This window comes from Amorphotheca resinae (genome assembly GCF_003019875.1).
Source record: "Amorphotheca resinae ATCC 22711 unplaced genomic scaffold M430scaffold_12, whole genome shotgun sequence".
NCBI classification, from domain to species: domain Eukaryota; kingdom Fungi; phylum Ascomycota; class Leotiomycetes; order Helotiales; family Amorphothecaceae; genus Amorphotheca; species Amorphotheca resinae.
This window is the reverse complement of record NW_020194482.1, coordinates 1059753-1077216: the sequence shown is the minus strand read 5'-3', so window position 1 is coordinate 1077216 and position 17464 is coordinate 1059753. Positions and strand designations below refer to the sequence as shown.

The following is a 17464-nucleotide window of genomic DNA, read 5'->3' as shown; positions in this document are numbered from 1 at the left end:
CAAAAGAAATAAAAGTAACAATCTCTGTTAACTGAATCACTTGAAGTAATGAAGGGGCTTGCTTCTCTCTTGTCATATTTATAGGATCCTACCTTTACCCATCTCTCTCACACAAAGAAACCAGCCACAAGGCCTTCAGGAAGTAACAGAAAATCAATATTAGCTCTTGCTCTCGTTCGTTATATTACATGGTTCAGGTCAGTTCAGTTCCATTCCGTTCAAATCCCATATCGCACACTCGCCCTCAGACCTCTCAGATCTAGGACCACCTCTCGTTTGCTGCTACAGATTACATCCTTGATCCTCGGTCCTCGTGAGGTCGTCCAACCCGCCCGCGGTAGGACCTCGTCATCACCACGTACCCCTCATTAATGACCTTGGACTATTGTGAAAAGCAAAAAAAGCAGAGACAAAAACAAAAAGCACAAAATCAATCCATTAAGACAGTCATATTCGGAAGAGAAAAAAAAGAAAGATGACGACAACAAAGAGAAATGAGGTATAGAGCCCTAGCCAGTGCATTTCAATCATTTCAAGCCCATCGTCTAATACGGAACGCCGCCATCCTGTCCTGCCTGCCGGGTGTATTGCAGGTCTTTGGGGACGTTTCGTTCAATCCCTTCCACCCATTCGTGTGTTGTGGTGAATGCTAAGCGAAGGGGTCGCCGAATCCCGTCAATACGTTTACAGAAATTCAGTCGGATCCGGTCAGGGCCGGAATTCGAGCCGCCAAACGAGGGCAATTTACCAGCCCTTCTTTCTCGCAAAGCGCTTGTTCAGAAGGGCAAGAACCTTCGGGACGTTGAACTGCACGTATTCGAGATCGAGATCTTCTTGGCCGTCCTTCTGCATCTCGAGTAAGTCGTCCAGCTTCAGATCGAGTTCAAGAAGTCCCCGATTACGCCCTGTACAATGTTAATGTCCGTCAAACCTAGCAAGATTTCAGAGTAGCGTGCGTACCTTTGTAGTGAAGAGATATGACAAATGTACCGGGCAGAGGGCTCGTGAAATTGAAATATATGTTAGCCCTCCGATTGTCCGGCACGTTACTCTTTTGAATAACACCCTGCTTCTCCAAATCTTGATGTGTGAATTTATACGGCCCCAGAACCTGATGTTTCTGTGTTTTCCGCTTGGTGCCCTCGCTCTGGCTTCGAACATTATGCAGGTAACTCTTGTACGTCTCGAGTTGGTTGACTAGGTAGGCGTTGTGATCTCGGATGGTCTTGAAGACCTGGTCCAATTTTTGAGTCTCCTGGATGACGCCCTCCTTGAGTGAGCCGAGATGCTGTAGTTCTTGCTCAACTTCATCCCGGAGAAGGCTGAAATGGTCAGACTTGTCAATAACCTGAAGCTCTTGCAGCTGGCTAAGGAGCTCCATTGCCCGGATTCCTTTCCGCACCATCACGGCATCGTTTCGTGACGTAGCTGCCGCATCAGCGACCCGTTCAAGGCGCAGAGGTCGGCGAGCCACAGCACTATTGGACGGTATAGATCGCATAATCTGGACAAAGGTCGATTTGGCCTCCATGAAGTATATCTCCTCTTGGGTGATATCGAGAGCGGCAGTCAAGTCATCGATGGCCGTCTCCCACTTGCTGAAGAGGGGCAAGTTGATCGCTCTGTTCTCTTTGCGAGGCAGCAGTGGCGGTGCGGGTCCAAGCTCATTCAGGATCACGGCGAGATGGGAGTTCTCATCCTTGTTCAGCTCGGCGCTGTGCTTCTCAAGCAAGGCGTGCGTAGCGTACACTTCGTTGAGAGAAATAGAAAGCTCGAGATCCTTCTTAGAGAGGGCAACATAGTTGTCCATTTCCAAGCTTTCGTAGAAATCCTGCACCTCACAGAGGTCGAGCATGAACTTGTTCACCCGCTCCTTATTCTCCTGAATGAAGGGTTGAAGTTTAGCCATATAAGGTTCCTTGGCGTACGAAGGCTTGTTCGCGAGGTTCTGCAACATCTTCGCGATCAGAGTCAGAGTCCTCCGGGGCCGCTCGGCAGGGGTGCCATCGATCAACATGTACGATTTCGGGGTGACGATCGCAGGGTTGATAAATCGCAGGAAGAAGAAACCTCCGATCAAGGTACAGATCACCTGATCGTTCGCATCCGGGTATTTGCGTTTCGTCAGACTCCGGATCTGCTTGCAGATCCATCGAATGCCATACGGGGTCTCTTCCAGGCCTTGGATGATCGTTGACAAGAATCCGTTTGCAATTTCCATCAAGATTGTCAACCTCGGTTCAATGATTGCTTGGACCTGCGGGTTTTCTGCTGCTTGCTCCGCAGTAATCCCTCGAGGCAGAGAAGACGGTACGTTTCCAGTATCCTCTTCGATCTGCTCAATCATCCGTTCGTAGACCTTCAGGGGGTTGATCTCAAGGTCTAGATCCCTCAACTCGATGAGTCCGTTGATCCGATCAGCCAGCACCGTCTTGAGATAGCTTTGTCCAGGACCTCTCCGCGTATAGGTGGTCATCATCCGAGATACGGGGGTATTCGCGCGTAGAAGAGAGGAATACTCAGGCGTGTTATCGAATTGGTAGGTCAATACAGACTATGGGGTCCGGTCAGTGATAGAAGATCATTTGGAGATGGGGAGACGTTACTTGAAACATGGTCAAGAGAAGATGTTCCTCACGACTCTCATACTGGTTTCCATAGATTGTGAACATGACGGTCTGAAGTAAAGAGTCAATCTCCGCCATGGTGACCAGACGACAGAGATGTGCGATGTGTCTCGGTTCGCACTGTAGCAAGAAGAGGAGATTGCCATATTTTTGTGTCTTCTCGTCGTTTGGAAAGGTACCCTCTTGTAATTCCGTGGCGTCTTCGAGATGACTTGCGACTTCGTTTTGCTATCCACCCGTCAGTCAAGGCACCATGCAGTGGTATCCATCCCACTCACCTCTTCCAGTGCCATCCGATTCTGGATCAACAAGGCTATCCGAGAATCAAGGTATCTGACGTCCTTCTCCAATACGAAATTCTTCTTTGACTGCGAGGAAATCTTCGCTTTGAGGTCACGCAGGACCTTCTGGGCTGTAGGGGACCGGTTAGCAGCGTGCATACCAAGCGTGGATCAGGACCTGTACCTTTGGCAAGATCATCTTCAATCTCCAAATCCCTCTCATTTGCAGACATGGACATGTACAGCGTGGTCATGGAATGGCGCTTCGACTGGCGGACCGACCTTCCTCCATCGTGGGACGACATGGTATTCTGGCGCGAGACTGGTTGGAAGGAGGAAGAGGAGGCTGTTGAAGCCCGCGAAGGGGTCTGAAGCATCACGCTCATGGGCGCGGCTTACCGTCCGCGAAGGATGCTGCGAGTCGTAATATCGGAGGAGTCTCGATGGCTCCTCTGCTGGCCGAGTGTCACTGTTGTTTTGTCGGGGCAGGCGCTCTCGATCAACAAGGGATCAAAGGAGAGGTCTGCGCAGGGAGGTTGACAGCGCGTGCAGGTGGATCATATGGAAAGGGGTATTCGGTGGATGGCGAGGCAATTCGAATTCGCAGCTCGAGAAGTTGTGAAGGGTGATATTATCGGAAGTGGTCGAGGTGGTATTATGATCGTACAAGTAGCAAAGTAGATAGGTATGCAAGGCAGGTCAGGGTTCCGAGCCGTATATTATATCTGTTCTCGGTGTCGACCAGCGAGCCACACGATATGGAATCCGACACGAGGACGGAGGCGAAGCTTCAATGGCGCTTGAATGAATGCTCGATGATTCGGATTTGCGTGCTCGATTAAATTAGGTAGTAGGGGCGTGGATTGTGTGGGGGAATGTCGAGTATAGGAGGAGGGTTGTTTGCGGTCGCGAAATGGAGGGGATTCAGGGTCAGATACGGAGTTCGACGGTTCGACGGGACTGGGGTAGAAGGGATGGCAGAATCAGGAGGCGGATGGGGGGAATATACAACAGTTCGACAAGGCGCGAGGGTATCGATGGGGAGTCGTGAGCAAAGAAAGGAGAGCGAGGAGGCGATGGCGATGATGAGGAGGAGGAGGAGGAAGACGACGACGACGGGGGAGGGGAGTATCAATCAAACGGTGCGACGGAGGAGGGGGGGGAGAGAGAGGGAGAGGAGTAAAAGTGGAAGCCAAAAGGGACTAGCACCACAGCCGTAAGCAGCGTTAGACTCGCGCATGGAGTCCTCTCTGGGTGATGGGCGAGAGAGACAGGCATCGCCCCAAGTTGAAACCGTCGAGGCATTCTACCCCTGTCGCTATCGGACTCCCCAGCAGTTACAACAGTCGTGCATATAAAGAGACGGCAAGTTTTTCCGATCTTTGTCTCTCAGGTTTCAACGCTCCCTCGTCTGCGATGCTAGCAGTACTGATGATTGTCCGTCTGCAGTACCGCAACCTTCACAAGTTCACAGTCCACACCAGCAGAAGAAGAGCTGTCAATCGCCAATCGCGCGCGGGGCAGGATAGTAGAATCTCCCTAGTACCTTTCTAGTACCTGGCGGCGAGACACGGCTAAAGGGAGAAACAGGAACAAGGGTCTCGCGGCTGGATACGAAGGGAGGGTGTTGACCACGACTGAGTCTACAACAACTACTACCACTATCTAGAGGGATATATAATCATATACAACAGAGGGAACATTCTGGTGCTACCCCAATCGCTGCGCGCCCTTCGTTCATTGGCCGGTGCCTGTGCCTGAAAGCGAGTTTGGAGTTGGCGAACGCCGATCAACAAATGGGATGCCGCCTGGCGATAGGAGGACATGCTCTCCCTGGCCATAGTCGCGGTGATGCAATGGGATCCCTATGCAGCTCCAATCTCTCCGCGCACATGAACAGATGTGACGGAGGTGATAGCGATGTGATTCTGGGATATCCTATCGTATATGGGACAGTGCGGCAGATATAGATGGCAGCACGAATGTGACAGAATCATGGGAAATGGTCGATATCATATGTCATCCCCCAATGCCCCGCGCCCGGACCGCGAATGAGGATCCAGCAATTATTCTCCGCCGAGCATCGACCAAGGACGGGCCCAGGTACATGAGACATCAGACAGGCTTCTGACCTTCTCCCCTCCTCCAGACGTCCTCATGATATTCCCCATCGCTCTCCCCGCGTCATCCAGGGCCGGCTTCCCGCATCGAATATCCACGGGTTCGTGTCGGTACGAGTGTGCTGTGTACCTAGTACTGTATAGAGAGAACCTTTAGGTACGGGTATATATAGCAATACGCATACTAACACGAAATAAATCCCGATCCCTCCCCGCCATTCCGGAGCCCAACTTCGACTTTTCTTAACCTTTTTTACTGGAAGCTAAAAGGAAGCTTTTAGCATGAAGAGCGGCGCTTGTTCCTGAACGCGGATGCAGGTACCAGAGCGTACTACTGTACACAGCACACTGTTCCTTATGCCCTAGGGCACGCTGGTACAGTAGTTGCCGTCGCAGCACATACCACATGTATGTATGTACGTATATCGTACACATGGGCTGTCGCCTCTCAAGACCAGGTCTATATATATTAGGCGCTGTTGACATGCGATCCCATGGGGCTCCCATGCGCGGGCTGCTTATGCGCGCGATAGTCGTGTCTCTGGAGCCGCCAGATGATGATCATCCCCATTCTATTCCTGCACGGATACTTTGGCTGGAATCTGATACAGGTCCTGTCTCTGCAGATAATTACCGACACACGCGCGATAAGGGACGGGCTCCTTTGCTCTCCACTCATAATTAGAACGTCGTCAGGAAGTAAATTAAATCGCTCCCTGGAACTACATCATCTGCGGTGGCGATCTTCGGCAGATTTTCGAACCGTCTTGCACTAATAATGTTTGTAAATTGTACGTATCCTCCGTAGTGTGGTCCTTGCGGAGGATGCGGACGTTGCTGTACCAGTGTATACCAATGTACACCCTCGTCGTCCGGTCGCTGCCGAGGCTCCTGCAAACGTACCTAAGGTACTGAACATATTCAGGTGCTATACACGTTCCTGGTACAGATACATACGGTAGATAACTTGCTTCATACCTTGGCCATCGCAATGCGCGTATGTAGAGTAGGTACCTTACCTTACATAGTACCTTATGTAACTTATAAGGACGGCACCTATTAAATATCAACCAATCACCATCAGCCTCCTCCTCCCCCGCCTTCTGTACCGACGGGAGGGAGCCACAGACAAGCGAGAGGTTCCAGCCTCGCCTCGCCTCGCCCTTCCATCATCGAGTGGCCAATTCCTTCCTGACTCTCCAACGGCTCCAACGGTGTCTGAATCTCCAACATCAACTGCGGCAATGTATCCGTTAGGCATATTGTGCTCTGCCTTATTTATTGTACGAGATATACTCCTTCGACTGTCTCGCTCGGAACGCCTGATTAACTTTGATAGTTCCGATGACTTCAGAAAATGTCCCTCCGTGGGACTTCACACCAATCTATGATCTGCTCGACGCCTTCAGACCTCCTCTCTCCCCAGACAATCAGTTTTCGCAGTCCTCCCCTGTGGCTCCTACCCCGATCTTAGACCCTACCCTCTTCAACCCGAAATCGAGCGAGCCTTCCAGTCTAGGCGACTTCACCCGACTGTACGAGTTCCTTGGCCGACCAATTCAGGATGTTCGTCCAAGACAAGAGTCGAACGGATCCTCGTCATCTTCGCGCCCCGACTACTCGACCCCTCCTTCTTCCATCACTGACGATGCGGTGCACGTTGACGATCCTGTCGACACAGTCAAGGAAGTCCGGTGGGCCGACGAGGTGGATGGGGCGGAGCTAACAGAGCAATTCGAGTCGGAAGCAGAGCCTTCACACAGACGCCTACACCATACTAGACGCCATAGACGCAATCGGAGCTCTTTAAGTTCTCTAGTAGATGGATCCCGACCCTCATCGATCGAAGAGGAGGCCTTCTTCGTTCGACCGAAGTCAGAACGCTCCCTATGGGTTCCCCCATCTGCTCCGAAGATACATGTCGATCCTATGATAATCCAACCTATTGAGGCTCTTACGGCTGAAGAGAAAAAGGAAAGGCTTATTCGGAAGTTAAAGAAGGGATTTGGGTTAAAACTAGAGAGTCTAGGAAACAAAGACCAAGATGGCATACACGTATTTGTGGATTGTTCCAACATCATAATTGGCTTCTATAACACGCTCAAAATCAGGAGGGGTTACAACATTCGAGCATATACTAAGCAAGCGCCTATATCCTGGCCTTCATTGGCTCTGATTTTGGAAAGAGGTACGTTCTGGACTCATGACTGAAATGCAACATACCCTTCATGAGTTGTATTTTAGAGTGTTCTGTTATCTTGGTCTGATTGAATAATACTGACTCCGAGATAGGTCGCCCAGTTGCCCGTCGAATACTTGTTGGTTCAAATGGTTCCCCGCTTCACGGGCAACCAGCAAAACTTCCGGACTATATGTTGGAGGCCGAAAAATGCGGCTATGAGCTTAACATCCTGGACCGCGTCTTGAAGCGCAAAGATCCGATACCATTGAAGCAAAAGCGAAGAGGGAGCGGGAATGGGAATGGCTATGCCACTACTTCCGGACATTCAAGTGGCTCGGATGGAGCGTCCATGAGCTCTAGAGTTGTGGCGGAACAAGGAGTAGACGAAATCCTACAGATGAAACTCCTTGAAAGCTTGGTGGATACACAGAGACCGTCAACAATCGTCCTGGCTAGCGGAGATGCTGCCCAGGCCGAGTACTCGGGCGGCTTCTTCAAAAACGTTGAGCGAGCACTGGCAAAAGGCTGGAAAGTCGAACTCGCCGCATGGAGCTCGTGTCTCAGCCAGGAATATCGATCGAAGGAGTTCTTGCAAAAGTGGAAGGGGAAATTTAAGATAATCTTGTTGGATGATTTCAGCGAGGAGTTATTGGCGATGTACACACAACCCATTGCGTTTCAGCGGCCTGCTATATTATAAGCACAGGATGGGGGAATATAGAGGCGGGGTCTGGGCTGCTGGTACGAAAGTTCGGGATGATCTCACGCATTATGAAGAGCATACGTTGGCGAATGTCCGGGATGATGATTTGACGAGTGACGGATCGATAGGATTTAATTGCTTAATTGCTAGTAGTAGTAGCTGGGTGCTACCAATCAGGCGCATGTCGCATGGCGAGGAATCGGAAGATGAGATACCATGTTTTTTAGATTCTAGCAATCAGAGATCTGAACCATCAATCTAGGTGTTTAACATCCTGTGATTGTCAAGAGAATATAATAGGGACATTGGAATGCTCATAAAGAAGGGTGAATTGATGGTGCCTGGCGGGAAGACAAAGATAAAGTTTGGTGGACCCGGTCCCCTAGATCCGGCCGTCCACGAGGCTGAGCTTTTCCACATTCGGTTGTCGCATTTCAACAATCTCACAATCGACGGCGCGATATCCCAGGGGGCTGGGTGCCAATTCACTCAGCCCTTCTGGTCCCCGCGGAGCCGGACTTATCGCGTATAGCCTCTTCTACGAATTTACAACGTTCAATCTATGGCGAATTTGTTTACGCGCTCTATCTCTGCCCCCTCGCGCCTTGTTCGTTCCCCACCAGGCCTTTCGTGAATCTGAGCTCCCCACAGTCCGCGCACGGGAGTTTCTGTGACCGCTCTCGAGTTGGATTTCGCGCGTGGGGAAACCGAGCAGGACACTGGGGAGAATCATGCCGGCCCAATTCCCAGGTGCTTCACTTTTTCTCAATTCTCAATTGCGGAGAAATACTAATTGAATCACAGATGAGGACAACACAAGTGAACCTTCTGATTTCCTAGACGCCTTCTACGCCGCGGTAGCAGTGTCCCCATCTGAACATGGAGCTGCGGCAGATATTTCCTCCTCGTCTGAGGATAAGGATACGGTTTTCGACACTGCTGATCCCTTTGCCGACGAACTCCAACAACCTACTCCCTCTCTACTGCGAACCTACTTCAAGACTGAGACTCCCCCCAGCAGCGATACTGATAACGAACAAGACCTTGGGGACAAGTATTCACCGACACAGAAGGACCCTTTGCGGGAGAGTGGAGGGTATGACATAGGGTTGCATCTCCCGAACCAGCGCGTTCTCGAATCAGTACAGCCATCACAGCTCAGATACCCCAAGTCCCAATATGCAGGCTACGAGTCCCCGCTACCAGTTTACAAGGAATCAACTGCAATCGAAGACCTCCTGCAGGAACTCGATCGGCAAAGACTCGCAATGCCCAAGTCTAAACGAACAAGTCCTTCTAATGATTATGAAGAGTTGGAGTTATCAAATTTCGTCGTCTATCTCCCCGACAATCGACACCATCCTTTTGAACTTTGGTCGCTACAGGACCTCGCCAGCAAAACTGCCTATTCCTGCTTTTTATTTGACGGTATTCTCAGCGTGGGGAACGTTCAGCGTTATGTGGAAGGAGTTCCTTTTGATTTATGCTCTATTGGAAATTATGGCGAAGATCTCCATGATGTGGGAGACAATATTTGGATCCGATCTACATTGCTGGCCGACTCAGAGATCTACTACCGTTTGAAATCTCCAGCGCCTGAATACGCTCGTTTCTACCATAGTTTTATGTGGGTAGCTGGTCTTGCAAAGCATTTCGTCGACTACTGTCAAGCGGCTGTCGATGAAGGGAAACAAGTCTCAGTTCACAATTTCCGCACAGATTTTTCTCGGTGGGTCCAAAAGATGCACGGAGAGTCCCCAAGCTTCCAGTCATGGTATCGGGAATATGAGAGCGATGATTTTCGGCGGGCTGTTGCCGCAAACATACAGTTTCTGTTCAAGGAAAGCATTGGAGTCGATGACGAGCTTCGAGCAATGCCGATATGGAATGAGCTCTTGGAGAGGGATTTTATCCCAGTACAGCAACCCAAAGAATCTAAAACAGTCGTCACACCTTATGTTTATGATTGCTTTGAGCACCTTCGCTTTGGTCACCTGCTGAAGTCGGTAAGGCCTACGACAAAAGCGCAGGATCTACGCGCCTCTCAAGGAAAGGCATTAGACCTACCAGTCGACCGGGCTGCGAGTCATCCAGTTGTGGGGATTCCTTTATCAAAAACTTCAATGCCTGTGAAAGGGCTTTCTGATGACAAAAGTGTCTCTATGGACGACAAAAAAGCAGACTTTCTTGCAGAATTAAAGCAAAAGATCAAGGCTATTCGGGTTGGGGATGTGCTATCCGTTACGAAAGACGGTGAGGGCTCGGTGTGGAAGGACGAGGTCAGCCGTTGGAAGGCTGCTGACGACTGTTGGTATATATACGTCCAAGAAGTTCATGAATCGAACAAGGGGAAACGCTCCTTCTCCGGCCTCTGGCTCTACAAATCCTCGGATACCTGTTGTGCCAAGATGAAGTATCCATATCCCAACGAGCTGTTTCTCTCCGATAACTGCACCTGTTCCCACGGCCGAATCCCAGAAGACGAGGTTCTGGATGTGGTGACTGTGGCCTGGCATGCGCAACCCTCAAAAGCACAGCAGGGCCTATTCGTTCGACAAGTCTATCTCGAGAATGAGAAGTTTGAGACCTTGAAAGAGGTGCATATGCAATGCGAACATCTTCGCCGGCGGAAAGCACCTATAATCCCAAAACAATATCCTATCGGCCAGACGGTTCTCGTTCCTCCGCCTGAGCGACAACCGAAACATACTTTAGAACCGTACGAGATTATCGATTACGTTAAGGAAGGGACCAGAATAATGGCTATATTGAGGCAGCTCTTACGGCGACGGGAGATGCCAGGGCAGAGTGCTCGCCGACCAAACGAATTGGTGTACAGCAGCCAGACTCACAAAGTTGAAGCAAAGAACATAGAACGGACCTGTCTCGTCCGTTTTTACCGCGAGGATGAAGTAGAGAAAAAGGCTATACCCGCGCCTTACAACAGAGATGGGACCGGAAATGCGTTCTATATCACGACGAGACTTGTGGAGAATGCCGGGCGCCAGGAATTAAAACCTATCCATGAAGATCTCCCGCAGACCATGATTCAGGGGTTTGATCCTACGGCTGCACCGCCTCGCAAGCAGCTCCAAGGCCTGGATCTCTATTGCGGTGGTGGGAACTTTGGAAGAGGTCTCGAGGAGGGTGGAGCCCTGCATAACAAATGGGCTGTAGATTATGCGAAGATCCCCATCCACTCGTACTATGCAAACTTAAAAGATCCAGCTGCGACGAAGCTGTACTGCGGTTCGGTGGATGACCAACTCTATCAGGCTCTCCACGGGAATCCGAAACGATCAGACCTCGTCCCTATGCCTGGCGACGTCGACTTTATATCCGCAGGGAGTCCTTGCCAGGGGTTCAGCAGCTTGAACGTCCGGAAGAACAATGAGAAGGGTCTTAAAAACCAATCCCTCGTTGCTAGCGTGGCGGCATATGTTGATTTCTACCGCCCGAAGTATGGATTGTTGGAGAACGTCATGACCATGGCGCAAAAGGGACTTGGCCGCGATGAGGACGTCCTTTCGCAATTGATCTGTGCTATTGTAGGGATGGGGTACCAGCTCCAGATCTTCGTTTTGGATGCCTGGTCCTGTGGCTCTCCACAATCGCGGAGTCGGCTCTTCGTATCCTTTGCGGCTCCCGGATGCGAGCCTCTCGAACATCCACAATTGTCTCACTCTCACCCGTCAGGCATCAGACATCGAGGGCTTGGGAAGCTGGCTAATGGCCAGTCCTTCGGTCAGCGCATCCATGGCCCAACGCCTTTCGAATACGTGACCTCCTCTGAAGCTACTAAAGACCTCCCTGACATTGGAGATGGGCAAACCTACCAGTGTACGAAGCATCCAGATCATGTCGTGCCTATAAGTATCTCCACGGATCTGCGATCTCAAATCAACGCCATTCCAACGTGGCCACGCGGGTCTAAGTTCTCTACTGCCTGGGACGAAGGGAACGGCGTTATGACCAAGGAGCAGCGCAACCTGTTTCCGAGACTCACGAAAACTGGAAGGGTTCCTCAGTGTGTCCAGAAAGAGTCAAATGCCTGGGGGAGAGTGCATCCAAACCGTCTCTTCAGAACCATCGTCGCCTGCACCTATCCGCTGGATTCTCGCATGGGCACTTGTCTGCACTGGGATCAGCAGCGGACGATTACGGCTATGGAAGCAAGACGAGCACAGAGTTTCCCGGACGAGGAGGTTCTCGTGGGTAACCCTCGTGAGAAATGGAAAGTTGTTGGCAATAGTGTCTCGAGAGCTGTATCTCTGGCCTTGGGCTTATCTCTCCGAGAGGCTTGGCTGAAGAACCCACCTGACGATGAACCCAAAAGAGTGCCCGTGGCCAAAGAAGCCGTGGTAGCAGTCAAGCCTACAAAGGCCAACGCTGTCCATCGAGCTGTTCAATCAACCCGACCTCAACAAGTAATCCTTGGGGAAGACTCCGACGAGCTTCGCGGCGAAGAAGCTACTGGGCGGAAGTTCGGAGGGTCGCTCGGCCCCCTTCCATTGCGATCACCTTCACCCAGCAATTCTGATACTTCAACACTTGTGTCTGGACCCATAACCCAAACCAATACCAAGCAGAAGTCTCTCATACGGCAGCTACACAGCACGACACAAGAGACGAAAATTTTACCACCCGTGAAAAATCTCAAGCGGTCACACAGCATGTTTCAAGAAACGAGAATCCTACCTTCAGAAAGGGCGTACAAGATCCCAAGGCTAACGGATTCTGCATCCATCTCCTCGGGATCTAAGGAATCGACGCCTGGGGCTCCTAGTAGTGGGATGAACCCAGCGAAAGGGGGAAGACGGTCTGTTGGTAATTTGAGTTTGAGCCAGAGCAGTTGGTCTGCAAGCAGTCTGAGTTCGAATCATGAACGCAGAGGAATCTCGAATCTGCATGCTCCCCGGAAATGGACATGCGACGACGAGGCTAGGGATAGAAATTCGGGGATAAATAACGAAGACAGCGAAGGAAATAGAGGAAAACTCCCTACCACATCCACATCATCTCTTTCCCCCTATTCACACCCAAGCTCCTTCGGCGCCCTCCCAACCCAAGGACAGTCAAAAGCGCCCAACCCCACGCCCTCCAACCGCCAATCCTTCCCCAACATTCTCTCCGAAAACGAGATCCTTATCCCCAGACTCCTACCAATCCCTAAACCAAAACCCCTCCCAGCGAAGAAGTACGTCCCGGTTGATAACAGCATCTTTAACGCCTACGCGCAGACGAGTCGCGTTATGAGGATGACTCCCGACACGCATAACTCCCGCAGGAGGCGGGCAAGGAAGCGCTTGTAAACCCTGCCTGCTTCAAATTCATATAAATTCATCTTTCTTTTGCCGGAGCTGGGGAATTAGGGGGTTTGGATTGATTTAGGGAGTTGAGAAGTTAGCGGTGCTGTTGAAATGGAGCAAGCAATGCCTTACTTAGGTAGCTAGGAGGGAGTACCAGCGAGATACTTTAGATATGCTAGATAAATAAATAAGATTCCTAATAGAGTTTTCTAAAAAGAAAAAAGTGTACAAAGTAAAGCTATATCTGTCTCTAGTATGTAGGAATATAAAAAGTACTGACCGTTTAGAGCGGGTTGTTCGAATTTATTTGCACGCTATGACTTATACTCTGTAAAGCCTTACAGTACAGTACCATTTGGATGCCTCATGCTCAAAAGGAAATCCACCAGGAAATCTTTTAAACGTATAAAGCTATCTACCTTAAGTAAGAAGGTAAGGTAGGTCTCTTTATTTCCAACAACTTTGTAGAAAAAAGTATACCACGTGATTCTATCCATACACCTCTTAGACAGAACAAAAAAGAGAGCAACAAATAAATGATATCTACTAATCCTGCATATCTTCTAATCTACCCTCCTTCGAGTGTGAGCTCATACCCGGGTTTTGAAGTCTGATTGAATGGCTCCGCGGGAATACCTTAGATAGGTATAGTTCTAGAACACATGCCTGCCTGGGAAAGGTAGGTAAGGTAAGGTAGCTCCGCGTTATCTAGGTTATCTATCCGTTCCTAAGTAAGGAGTATAATATTTCGAATCCCGACGGTATTGATTTGATTAAGCCATCCTATCAATGCCTATCCTCCACATATAACATTGTATTTCTTAATATTATTTCCATTTAATCACCATCATCATCATCATCATCATCATACATTTTCATTCCCCCCCCCTCCCCCCCCTACTAAAAAAAGAAAGGTCCAGAACAAACCCAGCCATATCTCTAGAGAGTGAGTGAGTCTCTTATCGCAGCGATCCCGATCCCGATCCTCCTATCTATCTGGACTCTGGGCTCGCGTTGAGCCGCGCCTCCTCCCCACAAAAGCTTGGGTCTCTTGGCAGGGACACCGGATGCGATAAGCAGGGATTGATTGATCGAATCTTTATCTTTATCGGGAGGCTGCTTCGTTATTAGATGTGTGTATTATATATATATTCTATGTTCTGTGATGGATGGATAGATGGGTTGATGGGTTTGATGGATGGGCCGGGACGGCGGGAGAGGGAAGGGTGGGATGGATGGATGGCCGGACGAGAGATGATTGATTTATAGATGGGATAAAGAAAGAAAGAAAGGAAAAAAGAGGGAAAGAGGGAGAGATACGAGATATTATATCCCATCAGCTCTCTTTCCTTTCCTTTCTCTCCTTCTTCCCATGCACGCCCGCCCCTTCACTTAACAATGCAACACTCTACCACCATCACCATTCATCACCAACCCACCTCCATCCTTCCTTCTTCTTCTTCTTCTTCTTCTTTCTTCACACATCCACAATCCCCACAATCCCCTCTTCTTCTCCTCCCTCCCCCTCCTCCTTCAAAATGTCAACTACCCATCCCTCGCTCTCCCGCCCCAGCTCCCGCGGGACCACGACCAGCCTCTCGCAACTCGTTCCTAAACCCACCTTTCCACCTCCTCCTCGCTCCTCTGCCATCGAGAAAAAACGCAGTTTTGGAATCGGCGGCGCTGGGAATATTCGTATGTGTGTCTCTTTTTGCGTTTCGTGGTTCGACTGAGACGGTGGGGGGGGATGAAGATGTTGATGATAATGATGGTGGTGGTGATGATGATGATTGATGGCGATGGCTGATGATGATTCTGTGCGTGCTAGGGAGACCGACAGAGTTGGCGTATGTGTATCCGGTTAGGAAGAGGCTGGGCGGACTTGGGGTGAGGGGGAGGATTTGGGGGATCTTTGCGAAAGTGGGTGGGTAGGGACAAAAGAAGGGGAGGGAGAGATAGAGATAGATGGACGGGCACAACAAAGAAAAGAGAAGGGAATGAATGAGGCGAAAAAGGCTCAGCGTGGGTTCGATAGAGATGAAAATTTTGAATATTGGCGTCAGGACGGCCCCGAGATGAAGAAAATGATACCAGGATTTGCAGAATAGGTTGATTGATATGGTATAAAAACCACCGCTGCACATTGCAGGAGATGTGTAATAATACATTATAATACAAGAGTTTGACGGCATACTACACGTCACTGGGCCTTTCAATACGACAACTGCGAGGCATCCCGACTCCTCTCATCCAGGGCATGTCTGATCTTGTTTCTCCAGGACTTGAACTTATCAGGTGCGAATTCGGGTAGGGTCCAGAGGGCTTTCAGGGTCGTGCCTCGATCACCTCGGCGAACCGCGGCTTGCATCTTCACGATATCATCCACGATTTCCAAGCTCTCCTTATCCCAGTCCAGTCCAAACTGCTCCATCTCGCTCAGCAGGTTGAGCACTCCGCGGAAATCATCTTGTCGGTACCAGTGGATAAGGAGAAGCTCGTTGTACAGTTGTGTCGATGCACCGAGAACGTGCGATATAACCCCCAACGATTTAATCCTCGGAAGAATAGATAGCGTAAGGGGCGAGGGCTTGGCAAAGGAGCGATCCAGAAGCCGAAGACCCAAGAGGAGATACGATGGATAGAGAGGACCGTAGAAGGCCAGAGGCGATATTCCATCATCAGGAGTATCCAAGGTAGAGGTAGTTGGATTAGATTCCTCGCGCGGAAGGCTTTCTTGATCACGCTTTGTCTTCCTCCCACGCTTCTTCGTTGGCTCATCTGTCTCTGGCCTCTCCTCTAATCCCAGCTTGGTGATCAGAGGAAACACCTCTTTCTCCATCACTGCCCACAGTTCAAAATCCGTCCGCGCAGAGTTCATGAGACCTTCAACACGATCACGCTCTGGCTTTCGGAGCTGTTCCAATTGATCATTGTCCAGAACTGACTCATCCACCTCCGTGACTTCTTCATGGGACTGCTGCGTCGCAGCATCGAGACCAATGGCTCTAGCAGCCGCAGCACGAAGAGCGGGAGGATATCGATTGACGGCTATTTCCATCTCCTCCCTAGACTGAATCCTAGCGGCAGACCCCACGATTTTGTCAAGTTTCGCCTTGGCCCTCTGACTTTGATCCTTTCCAGGAGCTTGTTCGATTTCCTCGTCGTCCTCTAGAGAAGCAGATCCGAATTTCTGAGACTGTCGAGATCGTGCAAAGATGTCCGAGAAGATCTTTTGGAATGCGTGTTTTTCTGAGGGCGTTATTGTAGATGTTCGGTCTTGCCGTGGGCCTGATTTGCTGGTCAAATTGTCGATTTCGTCCATCTCCTGGTAGGTTTCCTCGGGAAGCCCATCTGAAGTAAACTCCTTGAATCCCGCGTGGTCTGCTTCTTCCCAAGGAATATCGAATTCTTCAGACTGCCTTCCACTGCTATGGCCTTTCTTCCCAGGAGTTGATCTGGTGCTCCATGCCGGCATCTTCACTCTACTCGGAGTTCTTCTGACAACAGATCTACCAGCGACTTCCCCATCTCCCCCCTCATTGTCATTTGTATCCTCCGTTCTAGGGAGCACATATCCATCCTTGTCGTTCTGTGGCTCATTTGCACTTGTATTGGAGTCGTACGAGAACGAAACCCTCTCCCGCTCAGGAGGAGCATACGATAACAAGACCCTCCGAATCCTAGGGCTGCCAGTTCCTTTATCCGTACCACCCACGGGCTGCTGCGTTGGTTCGCTGGGAACTCGAGAAGTCTCGACTGTCTGATCGTCGGAGGAATAATTGATCGTGCTCTGACGGAAGCTCCTCCTACTAACCAGGTTCGCGTATCTGGGCTTGATACTCAATCCACCTCTCCTACTATATAGACTGGCGAGTGTTCTTGTCTGATACAGAAAAGGAAGCATGGTGGTTGCATTGGGCGAAAAGGGAGCTGGGAAAGCCGACATTGCAGCTTTTGAACCCATTATGATCTTGGACTGTCGAAAGACTTAACACATAACGAGAAAGAGTTGCAGTAGAGGCCGTTAGGAGCCTTGCGAGTAGTCGTCAAGATGTAGGTGCGGTGGTAGACAGACTCCTATGTAAACATGTAAAATGTGAAGCTTCACCATTCGAGCTCGAAAATAATTTGGACCCCTGTTTGCTTACGTAATCGACACCTACTGAAGTATTCTCCTTCAGGGGCCGATTCAGGCACAAAGTCCAAACCTCGTGAAGAAGCTAGACGACGTCCCAGATATAT

The 17464-nt window shown here is 50.2% G+C and overlaps 4 protein-coding genes across 4 annotated transcripts; 2 read left to right on the top strand and 2 right to left on the bottom strand.

Moving 5' to 3' along the window:
- Window positions 1–744: 744 nt before the first annotated feature.
- On the bottom strand, window positions 745–3294 carry M430DRAFT_31126 (hypothetical protein; the record flags this gene model as incomplete). Its single annotated transcript, XM_024866011.1, has 5 exons — window positions 745–905; window positions 961–2554; window positions 2607–2855; window positions 2906–3039; window positions 3093–3294. 5 exons carry the CDS (start codon window positions 3292–3294, stop codon window positions 745–747), a joined length of 2340 nt encoding a protein of 779 aa, XP_024717556.1.
- A 2931-nt stretch (window positions 3295–6225) lies between these two features.
- M430DRAFT_37269 (hypothetical protein) lies at window positions 6226–8005 on the top strand. The gene is made up of 3 exons (XM_024867091.1): window positions 6226–6311; window positions 6368–7216; window positions 7321–8005. Exons 2-3 carry the CDS (start codon window positions 6373–6375, stop codon window positions 7908–7910), a joined length of 1434 nt encoding a protein of 477 aa, XP_024717555.1. The 5' UTR covers window positions 6226–6311; window positions 6368–6372; the 3' UTR covers window positions 7911–8005.
- Window positions 8006–8644: 639 nt separating this feature from the next.
- M430DRAFT_22618 (hypothetical protein) lies at window positions 8645–13225 on the top strand (the record flags this gene model as incomplete). The annotated part of the gene is made up of 2 exons (XM_024864730.1): window positions 8645–8663; window positions 8718–13225. The coding sequence occupies 2 exons, from the start codon at window positions 8645–8647 to the stop codon at window positions 13223–13225; spliced, it is 4527 nt and encodes a 1508-aa protein (XP_024717554.1).
- Window positions 13226–15120: 1895 nt separating this feature from the next.
- On the bottom strand, window positions 15121–17295 carry M430DRAFT_37267 (hypothetical protein). The gene has a single exon (XM_024867090.1). It carries the CDS (start codon window positions 17184–17186, stop codon window positions 15435–15437), a length of 1752 nt encoding a protein of 583 aa, XP_024717553.1. The 5' UTR covers window positions 17187–17295; the 3' UTR covers window positions 15121–15434.
- Window positions 17296–17464: the final 169 nt, after the last annotated feature.